Genomic DNA, 22,661 nt, shown 5'->3' on the forward strand with positions numbered 1-22,661 from the left:
GCCTCACAGTACGTCATGTTGTTTGGGTCGCTCACTCATCAGCCACGAGCTTTGTAAAAAACCCGGAGTGCTGCAACATGGTGGTGTTACAGCTTCATCACATCCTGCTTTGAGATGTGCAGAAGCACAGAGGCAAAAAAATGCTATAAGGATCTGAATTTTATATGCAACTCTTAACACCTAATAGTGAAATTTAATCATGACTGAATACTTAATGCAGAAACTTTAATACCACTAATTTAATAGCACTGAAAAATACTTGAACTGAGATAAGATAAGATATACTTTACTTTCCCTGAGGGGAAATTTGGCTTGAGCAATAGGCCGCTCACAGCTGCACTCGACATGAGAAGAGTACAAAACATAAACCAGTATAACAGGAAACGTACGACTCTATTAAAAATGTATAAAATACAATAGAAAAAAATGCAAAGTACCCAAAGAAGATATGTAAAATACTGCAAAAGCCTTGAGAGATAAAAGCATAAATAAGTAGACAGACATTTAAAATAAGGAATGAGATTATACTCCCTTAAATTCATAATTAATTCTGCATAAAATACTGCCTAGGCAAAAAATGAGCAGGTTGTTTAAGTACTAAGATAGGAGTTGTCAGAAAAGAAAACTATTTATCTGAATTAATGTGGTGGATTTAAAATTCAATTCAAGTTCATTCGCTCAGGATAACCAGTGGAGCCTGAATGAAACGGTCAGACCTCTGTCTGAGGTGACCAGGTGTCCAACTTTATGTGGGACTGCGCAGCATTTTTATCCCATGTCCCAAATATTGAGACTGTGTCCCACATTTTGATTGGCTCTAGCTTTTTAAAGTCAAACCACCGCAGGACAGACGCTTTTCTAAAAAATCTGGCTTTTATTCAGTGGCTGTGAAGAAAGGCTGTCATCACAGGGCTGTTTGATGTCAGTCAAACTGTGCAAACATGGGTGAAGTGCAGGTTAACCTGTCATCGTCTTTGATACTTGAAACTCAAAGAAAATGCAGTTACAACAAAGACTGGTAAAGTATTTATATATTGTCTTTTGTGTGCTGCTGAATTAACCAAAGGGCTAGGCTTAGAGATGCTACGAGCTGAGGGGCGGAACAGAAATGTTTATTTTTAATATCAAAATTTTAGACCACCTCTCAGCCTCGGTGATTTGTCCCATATTGTCCCACACAGACATACTCTTTGTCCACCCTACCTATGTCCTCTAGCAGTGACTCCCAACCAGAGGTGCTTGTACCCCAGGAGGTATTTCTGTCATTTCCATGGGTTTCATGGAAATGTTTTAGAGAAGTGCTGCTACTTTGACAAATTAAGTAATAAATCATGATTCAACACAAGGGAAAAATTATAAACCCCCATATTTACTGTAGAGAGTAAAGTAAAAACAAATAGAATTCTAAATTGGTGTGATATTGATGACCAATTGTTAGAAAACTAGTTATTAGAAAACGATCGAAACATCCAGCTTCTATAAATCTCAAGTAGTAATGGTATGGAGGAAAATTTAACCAGGCCTCCTGAAAAACTGTATTTACTTTTACATGTCTGATCACGACTCACGAAAATTATATGTCATTGGGACATTTGATTCAATCCCTAATTTATCAGACTGATTTGTCGTCATTTTCCAAATCAGGTTACTTTGTGACATTCAGGAGATTATGAGCAAAATGTTTCTTATGTATGGAAAAAAAAGACGGTCTGTTGAAAAGACAGTGATCCCTGTGGACACAGTTACATTCAGGAACCAGTAACTCTCAAGACCAGCAAGATGATTATGAAAAACTTGAGCTGTGCTTTAGCGATGAACCTTTTTTGTAGCAGACTTCATTTACCAAACTTGGGAGAGAAGGCAGAATAGTTTGTTTAAGACCAGCTGGTAAAATAACCTGTACGTTTTATAATGAAAGCAAATGTAATGAAATGTTTGAACTGTATTTTTGGTGTCTTGTGAACCCGTGAGGGTTGGGCACTTAATGCGCGTGACACGAAAATAAAAGAATATAATGATATATAATAAATAGTGAAATAACATCCAGTTTAAATGACAGTAGTAGTAGTAGTGTTAATTAAAGGGTACTTGAGCTGTGGGGAACTAAAAGATAAAAGTTGCACAAGTTGAAATGATCTTCTGGAAATGTCAAAAAATTAAGGAAGATTAGTTTAAAAAAATTAAAGTAAGATATATCAATTCTATATTTTTCAGTGGTATTTAAATTTCCACTTCAAGTATTCAGTGGTGGTTAAATTAATTGTTCAGAATCAGGTGTTCAGTTGCAAATGAAATTCATAATATCACAGCCTTTCTTTGCCTCAGCAGGAGGTCACATCGTCACCAGAAGTAAAAATTAATTCTGCAGGAGGGCGAAGAGCAGCACACTGATTGGTCCTTTCACAATACTACTTCTTCCTATTGTTGACATTATGCATCGCGCAGATTTGTTAATAGGCTACAGCAGCATGTATTTACAAAGATGATGTAAATAGTAGCATGTTTTAAAGAGGAACCATAATTATATTGTGTATGTGTGTTTGTGTTCTGTGTCATTTTTGATAATAAAACGGAGTAAAAGAAAAAAAAAGAGTATGCACTGACTGCAAAGTGTATGTATTTTTGCTGAATGGGACTGAATGTATGTCTGAATAATCCATGTTGGGTTCACAGGCTCCTTTAATGCCTGAAATTAAAGCAGGGTTTGTGCTTTGTGTATCATATGTAAAAATCCCACTTAGTTTGCCATAAAGCTGCATGATTGTCTGGTTTTCTGTTTGTACGTGTCCTCTGTGCTAAATCCAGTGTTACAGTAACTCGGGCTACAAGTCATGTAATTATTGTTCATTTCTGCTTGCACTTGTTATACAGTGTGTGTTGGTCGCTGACCAGTAAACTGTATATATTTCAAAAAAGGAGAATATTTGCCGGCTCCTTGATTTTCTATCTCAGTGTACCGTAAGTGTTTCCTTCATTTACTCCTGCCAGATGGGTGTTGAGTCTGAGTTTATTAAATGTAGATACAGTGGACGACTTAATGGACTTGTAGCCCCGTTTTCCTTCATCAAATCGTACTTTCTCATCTATTTGCTATTCAAATAAACCTGCTCGCATTTGTCTGATTACGACTTTTTAACTTAAATGAGTGAAGTCAGTAATTTGCATATAAAGTAAACCAAAATTTTATTATACATTTTTTTTATTAGTAGTATTTATTTGTTGGATTAGTTCTGGGAAATGTTATGACTTGCATATTATTGATGCAGTCCTCTTTATTAGTTCTAGTCATATAACGAAGCAATCAATAATCTTTTCATTGCAAATGTCACTTCATGACTGAACAGTGGATTGCACTGGGATGAGCTGGTGTTGTCACTTGTGCACGTTCTGAGATATCGATGCTGTGTCTATCATGACATTTCTAATGTAGACGATTTGTTACTCCGCCTGCTTTTTTTTATTTCTTTTTGAGTCACTGTCATTTACTATTAAATAAACCTTTATTCACAGCGCATGAAGAAGAACAATCCTAATCTTCATGACAGTCCATCTTTTAGAGTGTAATGTAGATATATCGCTATGTTCAAGAGGGGTGAGAGGAATACATAGCAGACACATCTTCCATTATTAATATGAAGTTGAATCTAAAGATTCAATTCCACAGTGTTGTGTCAAATTTAAAGGTGTAGTTTAGATTGTGAAGTGGGATTGTCTGAGGTAATTATCCATGTGTGTTACCTTTAGTAGACGGTTGGCAGCTCCCAGTATTGAGAAACAGGCGAAGGGAGCAAAGCAGCTGAAGGCATAATATGTAACATTTAACTAAAAAATCATTTACAGCCTCATATGAACACAGCACCTCTTCACTTCATCACTTATGACCTGCTACAAGTGTGTGGTGGTGTCTGTATCTGCACAAACCCGACCCTTTGCCTGCATCTTCTCATCTTCTCATGTTTTGCTTTTCTCAGGACATTTCTTGGCTTCAGCCTGTTTGGCAGTGGTGTGTAGCTCCCTGCTAATAACAGCACACAGTTTTGACATTGGAACTAAAAATGTAGTGACAAACATTACATTGCATTTTCCATCTCGAGAGATACACACACACACACACACACACACACAGGCAGAGCAGACTGATGATTGCTTTGGCTCTCTACACTCTCTACGTCACTCTCTACGTCTCTCTTCGTCTCTCTCGTTCCTTGAGCTGTCGAGGATGGGCCAAATTTGAATAGTGCACTAACAACAACCCTGTCTATTGAACTTGTGTATGCTAAACTGGAGGCCTGGTAGGTCAGTAGATAGTGTTTGCCTCCATGTACTGAGGCTGTGAGTTTTCTGCAGAGGCCATGGGTTCGACTCCCGGCTGCAGCCCATTCCCTGCTCTCTCTCCCCTTGTCCTGTCACATCTGCAGCTGTGCTATCAAAACAGCACAATACAGACAGCCTTTTCTGAGAGGAAAGCACTGTTATATAAGCATAAATGTAAAATATTGCTCCCTTAACTCTCAACTGGACTCCATTGGCAAAAAAATAGCATTTTAACTTGCAGAACAGTTGTACTGGTTTTGTCGGTCAGTTTGTTTGTTATTTTGTGACTTTGGTGACTCCAAACTAACCCTTTAAAATCAAAAGTCATATAATAACACAAACAAACTAGCTGAGTGATGCAGCATCAGACCATTATCTTCTGTGTTAGGTAAGGTAAAATGACTGATTTCATCTATGGAGTTTTGTTGCTTTAGAGAGGCAGATATTTGGCTTATATAATGTAAAAGACAGTTTGTCGGCAAGGTAAAATGTTGAAAATATTATAAATATAGTGTAAAGTTGAATTGATATTTATTTTTAGGTGGCTAAAGTATGTTTTGCTGCTGATCCTGTCTACAGCAGGACATTGCTTGGCTTCCTAAACTGGTTCTCCTGCTGCTTCTCCAAACTGGGGTTACGCCAACCGCCATCTACTGTACATAACACACTGACAATGGATAAGCATTAGCATACAACTCCACTTCAAAAAACCAGAACTATCCCTTTAAGTTGAGATGTTATTGTGAAGGACACCGCATTACATGGTTTTCTACATTCATCCTACTGTGTGTCAGATCACCCTCTCCTGGTATCAGTTGATGAACTCGCTGTCATCCATCAGATTCTTTCTGCTACTTTGTGTATTTGCAGTCGGACCAACAGAGCCTGTATTTGTTTGTTGCTGTTATGTTAATGGACTTAATGAGTCTGTCACTTTTCTGCAATGCAGGCAACAAAATCCCCGTCTTCCTGGGTCTCACAAGCTATCCCGAGTACACAGCAGACCCAACACACTGCAGAACAACATTCGCAATGCAATACTGCCAAACTGCTGCTTCAGTAATGGTTCCTCTTTAGTCCTCTTACGTGAACATAGCCATGATACAGAACATCCAAAGACCTGATCACCATCACCCGTCACACATCCACCTTCCAGGCAACACAGACAAGGGAAATGCTTGAACGTCTTTCTCGACTCTTCTTGTTTTTGTCTTGTTGTAGAGGTGTGTCAATAGTTGTGCCTTTTTGTGAACTGCATGATTGATTTCCGTACAAACTCCATGTTTTCCAGCAAAAGAAAAAAAAAGGGAACAAAAAGACCAACAAACTTGTACTCATATATCACTCTATGTAGAACTGCATTACTCAAGGGAACCAAAATATGGGATGTGGTCAGGACATATGTGTGTGTTGTCAAAATGTAATCATAGGAAATAAAGGCATTTTAAGTAGCCTTGTCCTGTGTGGTGTGTACATGGAGTGAGAGGATGCATTTCCACTTCTGGTCAGCAGGTGGCATCGAACACAACCTGAGAGAACTGGGAAGCAGTGTTCAACAGCTCAGGTTAAAGCATTTCAATGATGCAATATTAATATGACAACAGAACATTATTTAGCCTCTAAAAAAAGTTTGGACTCTTCAAATTATTCATAATCTGTAATAATCAGAATTAAATATCAACAGAATTGAAAATGAATTGTGCTTCTGTCAGGGACCCTGTGAATGTATGATTATAAATGAGGCTCATTAAATCTTCTTAATGTGAAACAAAGATAAATTATAGCCAGCACGGTCATAAACACAACAGATATTTGTGTTCAGTCATGTTTATCATGAAATTAAAATAAAATTCCTGCATAAAAGACAATTCCCTTTGTTTCATTGGGATATTTTTAATAATAGTTTGGGTTCAAAATCGCCTCTTGACATTTTAAACAGTAATCTTAGGTTCATTGAGTAGCTGTTCTGGAGTTTTGGCTCATGTCGAATGATCTTCATCAGCAGGTGGAGTCTTCACCCATTTTAAAGTTCCTTTCCAATTAATCAACCACTAAAATGGCTAAAAAAAAGCTTGGGACAGATTTATTTTCTAAACAAATATTGTAAATAATTTGCTTATAGTAATCAAATAATCTGCTTGCCACGTTCATTTCAACTCTTTTCATACATGACAATATATTTTAAAAAAGTAGAAACTACAGAAGGCTTTTCTCTCTTGCCTTACAGTAACCCATCTGCTTCTTCTGCTGCTTGTTTGCTGTGTACAAACTGAAATTATGACAGGAAAAACAGAGCCATTTTCTCTCAATGAAAGATGTATTTTCCTCAACTTAAAACAAACTGACAAAAATGAGCTAATGAGATGCAGCAGTGAAACTTAATGTACCTAAGTGTAGTTCGCATCTTTTATCTGTTTGTGTTGTTTGTTAGCATGTTAGCTGAAAATGACTGACACAGCTAATGCTAATGTTTGCTCTCTGTACTGACAAGTCTGCTCTTCTCTGAGGTTCTGCCTCGCCCAGGGTACATTTTCTCATTTACCAACTAGTCAAATGCCAACACTACTTTGTGACTTATAAAGATGTGCACGGCACCCTTTAGCAGCTCAAACAAATGCAGGATTTTCGCCCAGGAGACGGTGGTTCACGTTCCATGTGACACCAAAATGTTATTAAAAGTTTTGAGGCATTTTGAGGCAACAAAAATAATCGGGTAGGTTTAGGATCTGACCATGTTTGGAGTTACAATGAGTGTGTTACATGCGTCATGTGACTTGCATTTTGTGGCTGTTGTCTTGCAAGTCGCTTCAGTGTCGTCACGTGACGTATGTGACATACTTATTGTAACCTTAAACATGGTCTGAGCCCAAATCCAAGTAGTTCTGTTGTCTAAACTTACCCAAACTGAGACCATTTCACAACATTAACCATGTGTTAGTCTGACTGACTGGATGCAAGCAGGAGGTTTAAGCCTGCCATTGGTTGCTTGGTTGTAACTGGCACTGCAGCATCTACGTGATCCTGGGAAATGACAGCCTTCAAGGTAGCAACCTAAATGCTGAAAATGGCAAATTAGCACCTGAGTCACTAATGGTTAGACATTTGTGCAAAGTTCCACCAGCACCTCTTTAGTGACACACCTCTCACAGATACAAGTCAATATAGTCAAGGTGAGACAAACATAAGAGCAAGAATATAAGAAAAGTACATTTTTGAATGAAGGGAATAATTAAGGACTTCAGATTCATGTTGACTTTAAAGCTTTAAAGAGGTGATTTTTAACCTTAAAAACAGAAGCTGGATTAAAAAACATAAAAGCTGATATCATATTTTTTTATCATCTTATCATCTATCATCTTTTTATGATTTTTATAAGACAGAAAGCTCTAGAACAGCCACTAAATGGATGAGATTGTTTTGTCAGTTATCACAACTTATTTATAAAAACAGAATGTGAAGCCTCTCTACTCACCATGAATTGATTGATTCATATTTTACATGCTTGTTTTGCTTGAGAGTTGATAGTTATGAGGCATTATGAGGGGCAATTTCTTTACTCTATGAGCACCTTTTATGCATTTTATTGTTTTTATATTGAAGGTTAGAGGAACAGCCTGTCATCTGTGACATCATACGTCAAGGTAAAGGTCTTAAATCAGCGCTGACGCTCCCACGTTCCTGAGAAATGCAGCTCATCCATCATCCGCTGTACGTGATAGCTGAGAGCCTGTTTTTCAAGGTCTGCATATGAACAAAATACCGCAGTTTCCATGGTAATACCTCTGTGGAAATACCTGCAATATTTTGTCCATTTATGTATGCAGGGATATTCTCGATAAGATTACACAGTCGACTCCTGGACAATCTGTTCATGGAAACACAGTGAAGGAACACACACATGCAATGGTAATGTTGGTATTTGACTTTATTTAGAAATATTTAAATGAATATACAATTTTAATTTAATGTATTTTCTGTCTGTGACTGTAAATCCAGAGCAGTAACGTCAATGTTTCATAGAGTTTCCAAATTTACTTGAAAACTATGTACATACATTCTCTCTGAGGACAGGATGAATGTAGGAAGAATGCAGGTAGAGATATGGTTGCCGGTATCCGTCCCTCTTCTTGTCACCCTTCCTGTCTCACTTGGACAGTTTAGTGATGACTCGGATTAAAGCTCCGTTTTCATCCTTCAGTCTCTGGTTCTCCATCTTCAGCTCTGCTTTAACCTGAAGAGAGAGCACAAGACAACCGAAGTGGGCACAGATGTAAGCTTACATGTTACTGATAACCCCGGGTGGAACATGGCTTATCATAATGGCCGATATAAGACATTAAATCAACACTACAGGTCTATTTTACATGCTGTATTTTAATTTCTAACTGTGTAGCTCATTTTTAAAACTGTGCCTCTGTTGTGGTTTGGAAGTATTTCTGTATGTCATGGACAAAGATCCTGGCTTTAATTCCTGGCAATTCCAGCAACCTTTTTCAGCCTCCATCATATCAGCTAGAAGTTAATGGAGTTGGGGCCCAACAGAACACTCATGTCAAATCTGTTACGCTACTGCTTCAAAACAAAGGCACGTTTTTGTGTACTTGCTAGACCCAGGGTGCCAGTAGACGTTATGTGGTGATCCAAACCTTTCACAGTTTGTATTTTTTTTTTTTTTAAAGACTGTGTCAAAACATTACTTATATACCCATGTGTAAGAGTTACAAGTTAAAGTATAATCTGCAACATTTTCCTAAAAACAATGCATAGACTGATATGACATAATCCCTTTTAATCATCACTTATGACCCACTAGAAGTGTGTGGTTGTGGCTGTGTCTGCAGAGACCCTGCTGCCCTCTTCCTGTATTTTCTTAGTTTTTCTCATTGTTTTGCTAATGCTCAGACAAATCCTACTCACTCAACTTTAGTATTCAGATGATTTACTTTAATAAAAGAAATAGAAACTCCACTTCAAGTAAAAGTCATGTTTTTGGATGTTGCATTAATGTGCATGTCGTATTTTACAGGCTGTAGATGTTTAAAGTTGAGCTAATTATTTTTCAGACCAGTTTTATTTAGTCTCAAGGTAGTACACTGGTCACATACAATCAAAGCTGAGCTAATTTTAACCATTTAATATTCTCTTAGGTACAGTTTTTCTATAAGATCGTCATATGTTGGTGGTGTCGCCAGCCTGTGAGAACCACATATCTCTAAAAAGTCAACTTTTCATGAGCTCAGAAGAACAGCCCTGTTTTAACCTTTGTTGCAGTGCATTTTCCAGTTGATCCAAGAGGTTTTTTTTTTTTATTTAAAGCGTTTTAGTTTCAGAAGTAGGAGATTCTTGTACAATAAAAGAATATATAATCATTTATACATACATATGTAATTTGGCATGTAGGAAAATATCCACAGTCCTCTTTTCAGATTACAATGCATATTAAAGTTCAGCTGAAGCTAACATAGAGATTCATCAACCCTACACAGAAAACTTAATGAGCATTTTCCAAAGTTACCATTATTTTTAGTACAAAATCCCCCCTCTGTATTCCACAGCCTGCTATATACTGAGCTGCAGTGGAGGATATTATTAAGAGATGGGAATTTTATGCTAAGTAGACACTAACTTTGGGAGACTTGATTTGTCTTGCTCAGACTGCTGAAGCCTTATATTGGATTTAGTTGTTCAGAATACATTTTCACACTGAACGAGGACTGTGGCTTTTAAGTTAAAATCATGCTGTTAAGGGATCTGTTTTTTGGCAAATATGGACAAGAGGAACGATCACAACTCGTAAGTCTGGACATGTGAGTTTTGTTTAATGACTTCAAATCAGAAAATGGGAACCCATTCTTGAAAACTAAGCCTTGAAAACTTAAATGTATATTTATCTGACATGTTTCTTGTTCTGTTCCAAGCCAATAAACTACGAAGTTGGTTTCTCCGACTTTAATGTTCTGTCTTTAGAAAGAAGTAGAAAAAATAGCATCATTATTTTCCGTTTGATCTACATATTATTGGATGATTTCAATATGGAAAACAGCATAATATTTAGTGGATACATTATGAACATGCATTTTCCTCTTAGTGATTTTGAGCTCTGAACTTCAACACATTTACATTTCTCCCATTTGTTCCTGCTGCTAACTATTTCAGAAAGGAAATTAGCTACACAAGAAATGAGCAAGCTGATCTGGATAAATCTGGGCAATCTATTACAATAAAACAAATACAATTACATTCACACAAACACACTTAATCTCTTGAATTTAGTGACGCAGACATAATTGGACCAGACTTGCTCATTTAAACACACGTAACAGAGCTTCTCTGTCGTGTGTGTCTATTTTCAGCCCAGCATCCCATGTTTGTTTAGACCTCTCATTCACAGATAACAACAGGTTTTTGTTTGTCTCCTCTTGGGCATAACACAGCAGACATTTGTGAGCGTCGTGAACACTGTAGATGAATACTGATGGCTCACTCGCTGCAGTGTCAAAGTGCTCACACATTCCACAGCCAGCAGAGCATAATGGTGACAAATGATGTCAGCCAAAACCTCCGTAGACGGAGCAGCTAACGCCACGGCTCCGAGTGCCAGCACAGACACTTTACGCTGTTCAGATTTGATTGTTCATTGTTTTCCTCGTGTCAAAAAAGTGTCACTTTCTTCTGGGTAAAAGATCCTGTTGTGTTATTAACTACTGGTATTTTTAAAGGAGAAAATGAGATGAATATTGAAGGGATAGTTTGGATTATCTGAAGTACAGTTGGATGAGGTACTTATGTATTACCTGCAATAGATAGTTGGCTTGACCCCAGTTATGCAACTGAGCAATGTAATGTGCAATGGAGCAGTGTGATGTCAAAAGTATACACAATATTTGGAATATTCTCACCACTTTACCTTGCCGTCAGACAGCCTTTTCTGACAGAAAACAGTCAGCAAAAATAGTAATTTCACCTCCTGGAACACAGGAGTTGCTGGTCTATCACCTGATGCCTTGATTGGTTATTTTGTTTTGTGACTTTGTTTTGATCCCACAGTAACATTTTAAAACACCAAAGTCACACAATAAAAGCAGCAGTGGACCAACAACTCCAGTGTTCTGTGATGTAAAATTCATTTTGCCAGTGGAGTTTGAAGACAGGCATTTTGGCTTTTATTACAATGATTGGCCACAGGAAAAGGCTGTCTGACGGCAAGCTAAAGCATTGAAAACATTCTAAATATCAACTTTTTAGGTGGCTATAATACGTTTTGCTGCTGACCCTGTCCACAGCAGCAGGGCCGTAGCAGGATGTGTGTGAGGCCCTGCTCACATGCACGCACATAAATCACGGGCAAACAGACATAATCTAATTCCACTGCAGACGTAATCTCAGTGCAATACATTTTTCCAGATATAACGTAAGTCATGTTGCAACAGCGCAGCTTGTGATTTCTCCCTCTGTATTTGAGTTAAGCGTCTTTATATTCATAAACGTATATTTCTTAAAGTAGTCTTGCTTCTATATAGCTAGAGGGCAGTTTACTTACTTCCAACAGCTCCCTGTTTTCTTTCCAAACCTGGTCTTTTGGGGATATTCTCATACAAAGGCTGCTGTGAATCACATAAGATGTGCCTCTTCTCATCCTTGTTAAGGAACCTTGTCTCTCATCCTCCCTGTTGACTGCTTTGATGATGGGAAAAAGAAAGTTCAAGGATGTCAGCGTTAATTTTGACGAGATAAAATGTGTTGGAGGTGAAGCAAGCTCCCGAAACTTTGCAAAAATAGAGCCAGGGTGAGTGTTTTGTTTAGCCTGTTCGCTGGTGCATGGAGCAGGTTAGGACATCCTCAGTGACTAAAACTGAAGCAATCAGCTGTTCGCTCACACGTTCACATCGGATCCAGTTAGGAAGGTCCACTATGAGAATTACATAGTCCATTATGCTTGTTCTGGGGCTGGGGTATATTCACCTTGTTTTTTATTCTGTTTGTTTTAAGCACAGAGGTACATTACTTAGCTTCCTCCACCAGAACTCCTGCTGCTTCTCCAAACTGAGGCCGCCTGTCATCTACTGAAGGTAATATACTATTTATCACTAAGTGCCTCATACAACCCCACTTCAAATTATCCAAACTACCCCTTTAAGGTAAATAACAATAGTTAAGGACTAATGTATCTGAATTACCTTCAACTGTTCTTCCATATCTGATATCCTCTTTTTTAGACTCCAACTCTCCTATGAAGAATAACATTTAATAAAAAGAATCAAGATAAATAAAAACACTTTGAATAAAAACATGTTTATCAGTACAATGGTGAGTTCTTACCTTTTTCTCTGTCTCAAGCATGTTGGAACCACAGTCGCCTGGTTTTCCCTTCTGCAACAATGAAAGGTTATTTAGTAGAAAGGCTTAAGACTGTATGATTATGGGTGCTGCATTTTTATTACAGTGAGGACACGTGTCTGATGTAAAGGGTCCAATATACCCACAGAAACTCATATTATTCCAAAATTCAGACCTGCAATGACAGTAATAACACTGCAGCTTCCGTGTAAAACCACTATATTTCATGTCACATTTGTTACATTACACTATTACCTGATATAATCTTCAGAATATATGGGAGGCATTTCTGAGTGTACTGACAAGAAAAATATTAATGATTTAAATTATGAATTGCAGAAACTTTTAGGTACTTTCTCATTTCCCTCTTCCCTTCATTTCTTTCACATATGAATCTGCACTGGGGACAACCATTTACTACTGTGAGTACCTGTGCTCGCTGCAGCTGGTCCTGGATCATGGTGAGTTCCTGTTTACTTGTTTCCAGCCTGGACTTGAGCCTCTGATTGGTGGCCAGAGCTTTTTCATACATCTACATGCAAAATGTACATCTGTTAGGAGTGTTTTCATCAATCACAGACACTGACATCTACACAGGGACTGTTGTGTGGTTTAACTGTTTAGTATGCATTTAGTATTCAACTTTGGTATGCATGGTGCCCAGATTGTGAAACCTGCTTTGGTTATTTTATGTCTGGCTGCAAACAAGTCAAAGTTTACTTTGATCCGATATAACTACTGGCTGAACAGACACAAAGAATAGTGGTACTGATATACATTGTTCTCATTAGATGTTCACACTTGTGAGCACAACTTAAAAACAATTATTGATTGAATTGCCATGAAATTTTGTGCAGATATAATGTTGAAATGTAATCATGATCCTCTGACTTCCTCCTCAGTGTCTTCATGAGGTCAAAATTTTTAATCGGTCCATTCCTTTGGTTTAAGTCCAAATATGTGCAAAACCAATAACAGTTTCCTCAGCCTCAGCTCTACTTTGTGTTTGGTGCTAATTATCAAATATTAGCATGTTAACAGTTAAATTAGGATGGTGAACAGCATAAACAAAATTAGTATCAAAACATGAGCCTGAGAACAGCCTCACAGAGCCCCTAGAATGGCTGATAAACCCTGTTCTTGTTTTGATTTATAAATTAATCCTTCAGTCTACAAGATATAAAATAATGCTAAGTGATGCCTTCAAATTGATTTTTTGTTCTTTCAAATGACATTACAAATTAAAATACAATGTATTTAAAAAATGATCATTTAAACTTAAAATAAACACTTTTGCTTTCTTTTGATGACAGATTATCACTTATTAAAATATACCTTTTTCACAGCAGCCATGTTGACATGAAATAGTTGTGTAAAGACAGGTCTTAATTAATTAAGTTTCTGTTCTCTTCAGGTCAAACAGAGTCAGGGTGCAATGAAAAAGGTCTATTGTTGTCAATTTATTTTCTGCCAGTGAACTCACTAACTGATCACTCCTGTTCCACTTCATGCAACATTTTGTCAGCTTTTATTCTGAAATTTCTGTGTTGCAGGTTCTGCTTCCTTTAGAGGCGGGACAATTGTGTGTCAAATGTTGATTGGATAATTGACAAAGGCTCAGCCATCTTGTGGTGTTTATAAAGGATGTCCTTCTATCTGCTCTGTAAAGCACCATGATGGAGGCCCTGTGCTGAAGATCACTGGCTGAATTAAACACATACTCTTTATGTAAGTTAACTGTCAAGTGATTGTATTTAGTTCCTTCTTTTTTTACCAGGGCACCAAAACAAAAGTCCCTCTAAATATTACCAACATGCAAACCGCGTCACCTGCCTTTTTATAGTCATTGTTCGCAGTTTCTTCTTCTGCCTTTTTCCTTGCAGACAGTCTGTTCTCCCTGCGTTGGAAGTAGGACTCGGCATGGTTGGAAGGCGTGTTGTTGGACACGTCAGAGGATCCAGACGAGCTCAATCTGAAAACATAAGAAAGGTATAAACAACTCAGTACTGAGGTGTAGCTCAGTTACTGTCAGTTTACTATAACTGAGTCATCAGTCAATCCCTGTTTCTTTTCTGTCTAGTCTCAGGTGACAACTGAATTTTTTTTGTATGTATTAACTGTGTGAATTAAAGTAGAGGACGCTTACCTCGACAATCTCTCATGCTGAAAGAGAGGAGAAAAGTTTTAGAATTCACTATTCGAACAAAATCAAACATGCAACAACAATTTACAGTTTTTGTTAAGACATTCCTGATTGACTTACATAAAGGGACAGTTCACCCCAAATTCAAAAGTAGCATACACATGTCTTCCTCATCTGTAGTGCTATTTATCCATCTAGATTGTTTGGGTGTGAGTTGCCGAGTTTTGAAGATATCAGCCATCAAGATACCTGCCTTCTCTCAAATATAATGGACTAGACGTCACTTGGCTTGTGGTGCCTAAAATGCCAGACTCAGTTCCTCAAGATAATCCACAGAACATATCAGCAGTTTTATGTAGGAGCTATTTTCTTTCTACTGTCTGCTAACTGTATCATGGTGTGGAAGGAAGCATGTATTTCAAGTTCACACTCTCTAAGAGCTATCTTAAAGTTTAGTTCACAGAGATTAAAGATAGAGTCTGTAGAATTTCTCTTATCCATTTGTAAAAGCACTAGAAATATACCGTGATGTCAAATACAGACACTTTGGGTTGGTGAGGCTTCCTGGACACAGGAAATACAGACAGAGGGCAAGTTCTCTGCAGTGGAGATTGAAATGATGTTACACTGTTTTTAACAAAATTATTGCATATTATACCTTTTAAAATAAACAAGTTCATCTTCATTTCTTTTTTTATTTATTTATTTAATTTTAAGTAGAACCTCCTCCCACCAGGGACACTGGAGTCTATATTATGACATCATACTAAATGAGGCATCATATTCATGTTTTGCAGACAGCATACTTGAACATCAACATACTGTTAAAATTTCTATTAAAAAACTGGGAATTTGGAAATTCCAACTTTCCAGTTCAAATGAAATGCACCATAATACAGAATTGCAGAGATGAAGAGGAAGACGAGAGAGAGGAGACAACAGATCTGTCTGTTTCTCACGTAACAGAGACCCCAGTCTGCAGCGTGCATGATGAACATTTCTGTCCATATTCACACAGTCTCTCTCTCTCTTTGTCTGTGCTGCAAGTCTGCATCACTTTTTTTTACTAGTCGAAAAGGATGGTGTTAACTCCTTCAGGTGTGAACAACGCTCATGTGCATGTTCATTAGCTGCAAACTGATCTGTTCAGTGCACCATTTAGAAAAAAAACATGAGCACATTGAATGACTTATGCTCTTTTAACCCTTTCTTGCACCGTACTGCTCATAACAGGATTGCATATACACTTAAATGACATCCTCCTTGGCTGTGCTGTAACCTCTCATCCATGAGTAGATGCATGCTTCCCTCTGCATGGTGATATGTTTGAAAGAAAGAAAGTACTTCTCACAACAAGGTCTGTGGATTATATTGAGTAACTGGGTTGTGAATTTTGGAAATAGGTTTTGGTGTTGAGCCCCACAAGCTGAGAGTCACCTAGTTCCAGTCTGTTGGAGAGAAGGCAGACATCTCTACGGCCGATATCTCACACCAAAACCATGGAGGAATAATGCTACAGGTAAGAGGAAAAATATGCATTTTTAATTTGGGGCTGAACTGTCCCTTTAAGGTTTCAGCTGTACTTCCAAATCCCAACTTACATGGCATAAACAAGTCATTAAACTCCATCATGACCTGTACTTTATTTTGGTATATGCTCATTACTGCACAAATAATGACATCACACAGCTTGAGTGCATCATTTGCTTGACAGGCTGTTTGGTCGTGATGTGAGATTTATGAAGTTATATGGAATGAAATCCACAAATGAGGCTTTATTTTGTCCCATGTTGACAATTTCCTCAGCATAATATTGTAACCATGCAGTTTATATGCTCACAAGATGTTTTATTGCATGTACAATGTCAGCTAGTACACTCATTATCAGTACATCTACATGCAAGCAAAGCTCAGAGAGTCTTTGAAGTGACACTACTGAGAATTCCCTTTTCAGTTTTCCAAGAAAAGGTTTATGGTCATGTGACATACCGAGCCAAGTTAAAGAAGGAGAAAGGAAATGATCCCTTAAATAAACTGACTAGCACAGATAAGTAAACACATCCAAAAAAGGTAATAGCTCTGGCAGTGGCGTTCTCACATTGTTCGTTATGGCCTGCTGAGGCTGGGAGGTTTATACGGTCTTTGATGATAGATTTTTAAGAGGCAGGAAGGCAGAACAACAGCTAAACAATAAAAAGTCACAGTCCCTTAAAAAGATTTGGAAATGTTGCAAAACAACCAGGTACTACACAGTGGCTGCCTACTGCTCTTAATACTAGGATGGGTTAAATGCAGAGAATGAGAATGACTATAATTGTACTCTGTATGACTGTGTGTATTATATATGTAAATACATATTATATAGATTACCCTTGATTACATTATAATCATTTAGTGACTTACAATATAAGTGCATGCAAACCTGATGAGAACGAGAGGTAGGTGTTTTCAAAATTGGAAATCTATCGCTCTCAAACAAACATCTAAAAGTCTGTTCAGTGCAACAATACAAGGGCTGTTTATTTTGGCAACACTAGTGACGAGGCTCTGGGGATAGCAATGCCCAGACTGAAATATCACAACAATTATTTGATGGATTGCCATTAAATTTTGTACAGATATTCGAGGTCCCCAGACAATGAATCTGAATGACTAATGTCATAGTCTGACTTTTTCCTGTTTCCTCTTTCCACCACTATGAGGTTGGCACTTGTGGTTTAGAATGAAATAGCTCAAAAACTATTGGCTGAATGAAGCCATGAAGTTTGATGCAGTCAATCTTGTTTCCCTAAAGATGAATTGTCATAACTTTGGTAATTTCCTGGCTTTTTATTTGGCACCATCATCATTATTATGTTCAGTGCTTCGGTTTATGACCAGACACCTGCACAACTAATGACTTGTCCATAAACTTTAGCTGTACTTTTTAATACCATGCTGGCATTGTCATTGTGAGCATGTTAGCATGCAGATGTTAGAATGCTAACTCAAAGCACTGCTGTGCCAAGGCAGTCCTGTCTGATGCCAAAGTGTGTAATAGACCCACCAAGCCACTAGAGCGGTGTTTCCCAAACTTATTTTCTGGGGACACACTTTTTGAAAATGACAGTTCACCATAGGCCTTATCAATTAACTCTGGGAAGAGATCATTTGTGCATAAATGAGTGACCATTTTTACTGTCATTTCTGCATCGCATTATAATATTTTGACATGTGTTATTGAAAACATATGCATAAATGATATATAAATGCATTTAGGCTGCGTTAACATGCCATTTTATTGTTTTTATTTCATCTCACCAGGAAAACATTATAGGACATTTTCTACTTCATAATTGAGACAAAACAAATGCATTTAGGTAGAATTAACAGACTCTCATTATTTTATTTTTTTATATACTATATTTTAAATGCTTTATAAAAGGTGCAATGCAGTCTCATATATTTTAGGAACCCAAATAAACTCTTCTGTTACCCACTTGTCGGTCCTGACCCAGTCTGTGGGATTGACTGCACCAGAGGATACCGCGTCAGTGCTAAGTTTTGCCTCACTGAGGGTGTGAAAATTACCCAAATGTATGAAGGTACAGTAAAAGCAGGGTGCAATAATGATGTGAACAAAGTTGTTTTAAGGAGATACTTATTTTAACCAAAACCACCATGATTCCTACAACCCTGATTCCAAATAAGTTTGAATGCTATGTCAAACATAGATGCAAAAAATGTATATCCTTTTAAACCTATTTTCAATTTAATAAAGTACAAAGATATGTTATTTAATGGTCCAGCTGCAAAACTTTATTTTTAAAAAATACCCTGAAATTCTGAAATTTTTGCGTTCTGCTTTTATTTATGTCTTACATCACAACTTTTTGGACTCAGGGTTGTAAATCTAACCAAGTTGTTTTGGTGCCTAAACCTGACTGAAATCGTTACTGTCACCTGAAATGTTACCGTCTAGCCCAGTGGTTCCCAGACTTTTTCTGGTCTGTCCCCACTTCACTTCATCAGCAAACTGATGTTTATTTCCACAACATAAATCACATTCATTTAATTTTATTTCATTCTATATCTCATTCTTAGTCATCCACACCCCTCCTGCAGTGACCATGAGCCGCCCCAGGGATCTTTCCCCCCAGTTTTCTAACTTGACTGTGGAATGACAATTCGTGTCCTTTTCACGCTTACAGGCGAGACAAAACATAACACTGGCACACTGCACCAGCGCTGGCCTAAGTTCAGTCTCACAGAGACACTAGCTTTACAGTCGACTCTTAATCTTGTTTCCATAACACTTTTCAGCAACCAGGGAATTCAAAGTGCTTTACATAAAAGATAAAATGGCAGTAAGACGAGATATAAAACAGCACACGAAGTAGACAGAAATCCCAGAGTTGCAATATATCCTCTCTGAACCTGCTGAACCCATCCTCTTCATCCTTAATCTTTCGTCACATTAGTCATAGGAAGAGCTAATGAGACTCACCATTTCAGTTTCATTTCATTCATCAGAGCTAACAATCAAAATATGCCAACTTATAAGAGGTAATTATACTGCCTGTAGCAATTACTTCATACAATACAATAGAGAAATATAAATGCACTGGTTTACTTCTAAGACAGTACATGCAGTTCCATTTAGCCTTACTGTGACAGCCACATAAACTAAAGCAAAAAGCAATCTGGTGACCACAGCGTCTAACTAAATACTGGAGATGACTAGTGGATTCCTCTAAAGCAGAAACAGGGCTTCAAGCTACAGACACTATGTGTAAACACAGTGATAGGAGTCTGCTCAGACGTTTACAACATCTCTGGATCCTCACCAGACTCTGATGTAAGCTCCTCTCAGGCTGTCTCTGGACACTTGGATGTGCTTAGCAAACAGTCATTAATGATATACAGTATGCAGACTTGGGAAAAGCTCTGGTTTAGATTAAGCGACATGGCATATAAACAGATGCTGATGGAAACGCAGGCTTCAGTGACATTTTATCCCATGTACTGTATGTGAGCGTCTCTGTCCTCCAGCCTTTTTAGATCTCATGAGGAACTTCTTGCCTGTTGACCAGCTATTCCCAAGTGGAAAATGTGAGCTTCCCGTAGGACCAGCAGAGAGATAAACATCCATAAATACAGCGTCCGAGTTCCCACAGGCCGGTCCTGAGCACTCTATCCCTCCTTCTCTCTGTTCCCTGTCATCCTGTCTTTCACCCTCTGTTTTCTCTCTCTCTCTCCCTCCATACTCTCTTCCTGTGTCCCTCTCTCTCTACATTTAAATCCTTCCCAAGTGGATTCTTAGTTTACATAAACAGATATGACTAACTGCTCATTACAACTCTGCCTCAGTCTCACTTACAAGTTTTGTTCCTCCGTGCTCAGGCACATCAATGTGTAATTTTGTTTCACAGTTTATGTGAGCCTTTATAAGCATGTCAAAGTGTTTTCAGAGATAAAAAACGTTATTATCCAGCATGTCACGGTGGCCTAGGGCTCCAAGATGCATGTCATTATACCACAATGTCTCTGACACACTGTTAGGAATAAAAGCAAAAGCCCCAAAAAGTAATATAAAACAGCCTAATTATAATGTAATGTAATGTTTAGACTGGGTTGAGCCAACAAAGTTTAATTTAATTTAAGATTAGTCCTAATGCAAGTTTAGCAAAACTAGGTTTAAAATGAGTAAATCCAGATTTAAAGCACTGTTGTAGATTTAAAAACTATCTTCATTTAGCAAATTTAGGTTTATTTATGTAAAGTGAAATGAAATAGACTTAATTTAATATGAAGATGCTTGCTTATCCAAATTAAAATAAATAAAAAGAAACTAAATTCAAGCACTGGGGCTAGTAATTACAAAAGGGGGGAATCCATTAACTTTCAGCTGCTCTGCATTTCTTAATAAAATGTTACATTATTTGCTAAAACATTAACATTAACAAAAAACATTAACAAAATGTTTATTTTTTGCTGGCTTGCTAAAAAGTCAGTTAGCCTGCTCATGATGTCTCAGCAGAGAAGCTCTACTTTCTCCTCCTTTAAGAAAAACTGTTGGATAAATAAAAATTATGACTCAAAGTTAACAAAATCTTGTATTGCTTATTTGAAGAAATTGATTATTTTGTAGCCATTTTTACAGTTAATACAAAGATACAAAGTTTAAACTGGAGTTTTGATTCAGGGTTAAGACTAAACTGAGATTTAAAGAGAGGTTTAGATTTAATCTTTATTAATTTAAAGCTACTTTAAAAAATTGGTGCAACATAATTTAAAGTTAAAATGAATAATCAAGTTTAATAAAATCACCCTTGTTGGTACAATCCAGCCTTAAAGCTGTAGCGTATGTCTCATTCACAAAAGCATCCATGGTGCATTATTTGATTTCATACACTGATAAAATTGGGAAATGCCAACAGCACCATCTGTAATTCTTTATATGATTAATTGTCCACAAAATGAATGCATCAAATGCCATCACAGCTTTACAGGAACACTTGAAGAGGCACTGATTACGCCAAACTCTGTTTTTACATCCCATTGATTGCAGCATATTTAAAAGGAAGATACTGTAATGCTGAAAACAGCTTTAGCTGCAGTCCAACAGCGGTCATGTGTAAACAGTGTTTCCCAAAAACGGGACTCATGTTCATTTTAAATGAGGCAGTACGAGGTCACTTATGGCTACACTTAATTTTCCATTGATCTTGTAAACGTCCAAAGATTCCATGGCAAAGCATACAAACACAGGAATACCTCTGTGGCCTGTTACAGAGACATTATGTCAGACAACTATGTCAGCATGGCATTTCCTCTCACTAAACAGACACTGTTAATGTGAAAAGACAATCAGAGCTCACCCTCAGGCTCTTGGTGGCGGCAGTGGACGAAGTTGGAGATGAGTCAGACAGCGACTTTCTAACGCGCGGCTGATCTTTGTTGTGAGAAAGTAGAGATGACATCGCTCCCGAGCTGCTACAGTCTGCATGCAGCTGTAATGTGGTCCAAAGTACTTCCAAAAAGTTTTTTTTATAATAAAAGTTCTCAAAACAACAAAGCAGATGAAGAATGATGTGTTTATTATCCACTGATGTGAAATTCAGATGTGGCTGTCTCCTCAGTTAAAGTTAGAAAAGTCTGAAGTGTGATCTTCATGTGATGGTGAGACATTGAATATCTGATGAGAGTGAAAGAACTGCACAAGTGTGAGAGCTGTGGAGGAAGTGGTGGGACTGGGGAGTAGGCGGGCTGTAGTCTGTATGAGTGGACACAAGGATCTGACAGCAGTATTGTTCACAAGGGCTCTCAAGGGACTCAGAGGGTCATTCAGCAAAAATGGAAAAAGTAAAGCATCATTAGTCTCAATAATGGTGCTTTTGGGGTAGTTTTAAAAGATGTAAATTTTAAAAGTTCTTATTTAGGTTTGGTATGTAAGGAAGAGAGAAGTGTTCTTAAGGTGGTGATAGTTAGTTCCCTGTAAATTAAAAATAAATGTGATTTAATATACTTTTTTTTTCCTTTTTTTGTTACAGAGGGGAAATGAGGTTCTAGGCTGCAGATGCCCTGAGAGCCTTTTCTAAGTTTGATCTATTTTGTTTTCTCTCATGTGTTTATGACTTCAGAGGTATTTCGACTTAAGAACAGGTGAAAAAAGTTCTGCAGGGCTCATTTTTTTTAGGTAATGTTGCATTCACACGGATTCAGGCAGATGGTAAACCGGGTATCATTTTAGTGGATGAGAGAAGGACTGTAAACTTATGTGAAGCCAGCAGAGAATACAGTTGACACTAACGGTAGACAGCAACTTTTTATGTACTTGTCTTTTTAACTTTTTTGTCCTCCGATGGAATTAATATTGGATGTGACG

General features: G+C 37.6%; 1 protein-coding gene across 1 annotated transcript; it reads right to left on the reverse strand.

Annotated features, from left to right (window-relative positions):
* Window positions 1–8,224: 8,224 nt before the first annotated feature.
* LOC146332055 (protein phosphatase 1 regulatory subunit 12B-like) lies at window positions 8,225–22,475 on the reverse strand. The gene is made up of 7 exons (XM_084738562.1): window positions 21,655–22,475; window positions 14,798–14,814; window positions 14,485–14,623; window positions 13,082–13,183; window positions 12,634–12,684; window positions 12,492–12,542; window positions 8,225–8,545 (listed from the first exon to the last, which is right to left on the reverse strand). The coding sequence occupies exons 1-7, from the start codon at window positions 21,754–21,756 to the stop codon at window positions 8,459–8,461; spliced, it is 549 nt and encodes a 182-aa protein (XP_084594688.1). The 5' UTR covers window positions 21,757–22,475; the 3' UTR covers window positions 8,225–8,458.
* Window positions 22,476–22,661: the final 186 nt, after the last annotated feature.

This window comes from Lutjanus erythropterus, chromosome 2, assembly GCF_056507025.1.
Source record: "Lutjanus erythropterus isolate fLutEry1 chromosome 2, fLutEry1.hap2, whole genome shotgun sequence".
Taxonomy (NCBI): Eukaryota; Metazoa; Chordata; class Actinopteri; order Lutjaniformes; family Lutjanidae; genus Lutjanus; species Lutjanus erythropterus.